The sequence below is a fragment of the Eupeodes corollae genome, chromosome 3 (genome assembly GCF_945859685.1).
Source record: "Eupeodes corollae chromosome 3, idEupCoro1.1, whole genome shotgun sequence".
Lineage (NCBI taxonomy): Eukaryota > Metazoa > Arthropoda > Insecta > Diptera > Syrphidae > Eupeodes > Eupeodes corollae.
Window position 1 is genome coordinate 74,143,938 of NC_079149.1, and position 5,654 is coordinate 74,149,591.

Genomic DNA, 5,654 nt, shown 5'->3' on the forward strand with positions numbered 1-5,654 from the left:
TTTGGGTGCTCTCTTCGACCCTGAGATTTATTGGAAGAGTTATTTGATTTTTGGTGCAACGATGATGACCTGGATTCGCTATTGCTCTTTGCGTGTGCGGCATCAGCAATGAGAAATGTCGATTTATGAAAGTCCAACAATTGTTGAAGTTTTGCAACTTTCTTTGGTTCTTAACGGTGTTTTTCGAATTCGAGACGTGTAGCTGGCGATAGTTTTTAGAGTAGATGAAATGCAAAAAATTCGGAGTTTTCATCGGTATGAAATTTGAGGTTCCTTAACTGGAAAATGCAGGCACGTGCAGAGTCATGGAACGATTTTAATTGAGCTGCTGATTCTGGTTGGGTGTATGTTTGTAAATTCATAAATTTTTTCATGAACGCATTGAACAGAACTTGGTCATTGCTGTAACGATCTTTCAAATCTTCCAAGGCTTCGTCATACGTTTCGCCCGTAACATCCAAATGAGCAATAGATGAGGTCACGTTTGCAGTTAGAAAAGATTTCAGATAGACGAACTTTTGATGTTTCGACAATTTTGAATTGTTGTGAATTGTTTGAAACGCTGCATAGAATGTCGGCCATTCGGTAGGTTCACCGTCAAATTTTTCGATTTTAAATTCAGGTGGCCTGAAAGAACTATCAGTGTGGACTTCGCGTATTATCGTATTGAATGACTCGTTTGAAATTTGTTCCGACGACGTGGAAGCCCGGGGAATAGTTTTTGCGTGACGCTCGGGATGAAATTTGTCAAATGCAAATTCAATATAATCTGTGGCATCCGCATATTCGGATTGAAAAGACCCAAAAATATCATTTTTGAAATAAATATCGTCGCGAGATAATTTTAAGCGTACCAATGTTCGATGATTTGCATTAAAGGTCTGAAGATTTTGTGCAATTTGATTGAGACGTGTCATAAATTGCCCTTTGGATCTTCAACTTGGACCATCTTTGTCGAAATTTGGGCGCTCTCTTCGCAGTTGTTCGAGCAAATCAATTTGTTTCGGTGGAAAAGTGAAGGGAAAGGCAAAGTCTCGCTCTAATCGTGCTGGATTACAATTCCCTGTTGGTCGTATTCATCGTCTGCTGCGAAAGGGAAACTATGCTGAGCGCGTCGGAGCCGGTGCCCCTGTGTATTTGGCAGCTGTGATGGAATATTTGGCGGCAGAAGTCTTGGAATTGGCGGGAAATGCTGCTCGTGACAACAAAAAAACTAGAATTATTCCCCGCCATTTGCAATTGGCTATTCGGAACGACGAGGAATTGAATAAATTACTTTCTGGAGTCACAATCGCACAAGGAGGTGTTCTTCCAAATATTCAAGCTGTTTTGTTGCCAAAGAAGACAGAGAAAAGTGCTTAAATCTATGTAGTGACAGCAAACAAAAAAAAAAACCGTCCTTTTCAGGACGACAAATAATTTCTATTAAGAGATGTGTATATTTTTCATTTTTTTTATATATTTTAAAATACGAAGAAGAAGAAACCAACAAACAAATGTTTTTTCTTTCTTTGCAAAAAGAAATATTTGTTTGTATCCAATCCGTAAAGCAACACATTTTTTTTTTCAAAGAAGAAGAAACCAAACAAATGTTTTTTCTTCCTTTGCAAAAAGAAATATTTGTTCTTATCCAATCCGTAAAGCAACAAAACATTTTTTTTTCAGTTCGGAAAAAAATATTTTTTATTTTTTTTTTTTTTCAAAGAAATAGAAACCAACAAACATGTTTTTTTCTTTCTTTGGAAAAAGAAATATTTGTTCGTATGCAATTCTAATTTCTGTTAAAAGATGTGGTTATTTTTCAATTTCTTGTAGGTATATAGCAATTTTAAAATATTCTGGTACGAAGAAAAAGAAATATTTGTTCGTATCCAATCCGTAAAGCAACAAAACATTTTTTTTTTCAGTTCGGAAAAAATATTTTTTATTTTTTTTCAAAGAAAAAGAAACCAACAAACAAAAAATGTTTTTTTCTTCCTCTGCAAAAAGAAATATTTGTTCGTATCCAATAATTTCTATTAAGAGATGTGTTTATTTTTCAATTTTTTGTATATATTCTAAAATATTCTCGTACGAAGAAAAAGAAAGCAACAAACAAATGTTTTTTCTTCCTTTGGAAAAAGAAATATTTGTTCGTATCCAATCCGTAAAGCAGCAAAAAAAAAATTTTTTCTACGGAAAAAAGAATAAAATATGCAAAGCAACAAAAAAAATTTCAGAAAAAGGAATTTTATTTAATTTTTGTTTCCATTTCGAAAAAAGAATAATACAAGGAATAAAATATGTTTTTGCGACTAAAGCAAAAAAAAAAATTTTTCACAAAAAGGAATTTTATTTTATGTTTCCATTTCAAAAAAAATATTTTGGTACAAAAAAGTAAGTAAATTAGCAAAATAATTTTTTTTGATAATCATCAGGTATTTAGTATATACATACATATATTCATTGGCAAATGAAAAAAAATTAGGTATTTTGTTCGTCAACGGTGTATGATTTCTATTTTCAATCTCTTTTATATTTAATTGTGGTCCTGAAAAGGACCGATTGTTTGTTTCGAATAAAATTCTTAACCTCCGAAACCGTAAAGAGTACGCCCTTGTCTCTTCAAAGCGTAAACTACATCCATAGCTGTAACTGTCTTACGCTTAGCGTGTTCGGTGTAAGTAACGGCATCTCGGATAACATTTTCCAGAAAAACTTTCAACACTCCACGTGTTTCTTCGTAAATCAAACCAGAAATACGTTTTACACCTCCACGACGAGCCAATCGACGAATTGCTGGTTTCGTGATTCCTTGAATGTTATCACGCAATACCTTACGATGCCGCTTAGCTCCGCCTTTGCCCAAACCTTTTCCTCCTTTACCACGACCAGTCATTTTTATTTATTTAATTAAAAAAACACTTAAACTGAACTAGAGAACTGCACTGCACAAGAGTCACTGTTAAACTGTGGCTCTTCGCTCGAAATACCACAAGTATTTATACTTATTTTTCATAACAATTCTTAATTTTGATTGGCCAAATAAATCGACAACGAAAATGAAAAAAACAGTCGAACGGAAACATGAATAGCCAATTTAATGACTTAAACAGAAATCTACATTCGATTTTTCTAAAAAAATTGTGAACAAAAGTGTTGTGTTTATTAGTGAAGTGAAAAAAAGTGAAATCATGGCTCGTACAAAGCAAACTGCCCGTAAATCGACTGGTGGAAAAGCCCCACGTAAGCAACTGGCAACAAAGGCAGCTCGTAAAAGTGCTCCAGCAACAGGAGGTGTAAAGAAACCACATCGTTATCGTCCTGGAACAGTGGCTCTTCGTGAGATTCGTCGTTATCAGAAAAGCACCGAATTGTTAATTCGTAAATTGCCTTTCCAACGTTTAGTTCGTGAAATTGCTCAAGATTTCAAAACAGATTTGCGTTTCCAGAGCTCAGCTGTTATGGCGCTTCAAGAAGCAAGTGAAGCTTATTTGGTTGGCCTGTTTGAAGACACAAATTTGTGCGCCATCCATGCCAAACGTGTCACAATTATGCCAAAAGACATTCAATTGGCCAGACGCATCCGTGGCGAACGTGCTTAAATCATCGAGGTTAAAAAAAATATTCAACGGTCCTTTTCAGGACCACAAAATATTTAAAAGAGATATAAATGAATTTTAATTCAATCTAGTAATTACGTACCTATCGATTTCCACGATTTTTTTTTTATTTTAGGTAGAAAGATAATGTGATAATTTACTTTGAAGGCAAATTTTGAAAATGTTATTGCTTGCTTTCTATGCATAGTTTTTATCATACAAATGAAAATATTTATACCTACGCAAGCCAATGCTCGAAAATTTATGAATTTTGTTTTTCTTTTTTAATTATAGTTATTTTATAAGGCATTGCTTCTTTTTTTTATGTCTGAAGGCAAATTTTCAAGTAAGAATTTTTTTCTATGTACAGTTTTTTGTAATACTCGTAAAAATGTGAATTTGTCTACTAAGCAAGTCAATACTCGAAAATGTTTGAGTTTTGTGTGTTTTAATTTTTAATATTTCAATGATGTATTTTATAAGTCTATGCTTTGTTTTTTTTTATATATCTGAAGGCAAATTTTGAAGCAAGAAAGTTTTTTTTTCAATGTACAGATTTTTGTAATACAAATGTGAATTTGTAAACCTTGGCAAGCGAATATTCGATAGTTTATGAGTTTTGATTGCTTGATTATTTGTTTAAATTTTTGGTATTTTAATGTTTGTTATGGATTAAATATTTAATATTTATGAACAAAATAATATAAATATAGTTTTTCATTTGTTTTCTTGCTTGGGATAATGTTTAACAAATTTTCTAAGAAAAAGTCACAGCCTAGGGAAAAAATGCTACGCGTTTCATTACCCATATTGTTTTAATTTTATTAAAAAGAAATTAAGTAAGAATTTGATGAAATTTTTAGTTATTTAGTTTAAATAAACTATCAGCTTTATGTTAAAAATAATTTCAAGCTGAAAATATGTTTAATTTATTAAATATAAACATTCTTGTTGGTAAGTATTAAAAAAATACCACCAAACATTTACTTTAATTGTTATTAATGCATTGATAGATAGTGTTTTTTCAATCAAATTATTTATTAAATTATCTATTATTATTGTAAGAATAAATTTTGTCAATTGTTTTATAATATTTAGGTCGAAAAGACGTAAATTTTTGAAGTTTTAAGAGGAAACTAAGTTGCAAAAGTGTACAAATTATGTACAAAATGAATTTTTTGTATACCTTCGCTCTCTTTGATTCTCATTTAGCCGTTTCTGTAGGTGCGGATTTGGCGCAATTTTAACAAAAACGTGTTTCTATTTCTTAAAATTGTGCTCTAAAGTGATTAATAATAGTGAATTCAAAATGGCAGATACTGTAGCTACGTCTCCTGCAATCGTTGCGGAAAAAAAACCAAAAAAAGCTGCCGCCGCAAGTGGGTCAAAAAAACCAAAATCGGCACCAACTCATCCTCCGACTCAGCAAATGGTGGATGCGGCAATTAAAACATTGAAAGATCGCGGTGGTTCTTCCCTTTTGGCAATCAAAAAATATATTGCTGCTACTTACAAAGTTGATGTACAAAAACTTGCTCCGTTTATAAAAAAATATTTAAAAGGTGCTGTAATAAGTGGTAAATTAGTGCAAACCAAAGGAAAAGGAGCTGCGGGTTCTTTTAAATTGTCGCCTAGTGCCAACAAGGAACCAAAGGCCAAGTCTGCTGAGAAGAAAAAATCTGCCGCCAAACCAAAAGCTGCCGCTGCTGGTGACAAAAAATTAAAAAAAGTGTCTGGTGAAAAGAAAGTAAAAAAAGTAGCCGCCACAACAAAAAAAAGTGCCAGTGCAGATAAAAAGAAGGTGGAAAAACCAAAAGTGAAAAGTGTTAAAAAAACGAGTGCAGTTAAGGCAAAGCCAACAAAAGCAAAGGCAGCCGCGCCTAAACCTAAAGTGCCAAAAGCAAAATCAGCCACAGCAGCAGCCAAGCCAAAAAAGGCAGTCGCTGTTAAAAAGGCAAAGAAGTAAAATTTCCATTTCAATGAAAAACAAAGTTGAAATCAAAACAAAAATCCACAGTCCTTTTCAGGGCTACAAAAAATATACTAAAATGAGATATAAAAACTTTTTTTTTT

General features: G+C 32.7%; 2 protein-coding genes across 2 annotated transcripts; both read left to right on the forward strand.

The window, feature by feature from the left end:
- Nucleotides 1-571: 571 nt before the first annotated feature.
- On the forward strand, nt 572-1,406 carry LOC129950595 (histone H2A-like). The gene is made up of 2 exons (XM_056062526.1): nt 572-585; nt 981-1,406. The coding sequence occupies exons 1-2, from the start codon at nt 572-574 to the stop codon at nt 1,360-1,362; spliced, it is 396 nt and encodes a 131-aa protein (XP_055918501.1). The 3' UTR covers nt 1,363-1,406.
- Nucleotides 1,407-4,843: 3,437 nt separating this feature from the next.
- LOC129952719 (histone H1-like) lies at nt 4,844-5,654 on the forward strand. The gene has a single exon (XM_056065519.1). The coding sequence runs from the start codon at nt 4,891-4,893 to the stop codon at nt 5,545-5,547; it is 657 nt and encodes a 218-aa protein (XP_055921494.1). The 5' UTR covers nt 4,844-4,890; the 3' UTR covers nt 5,548-5,654.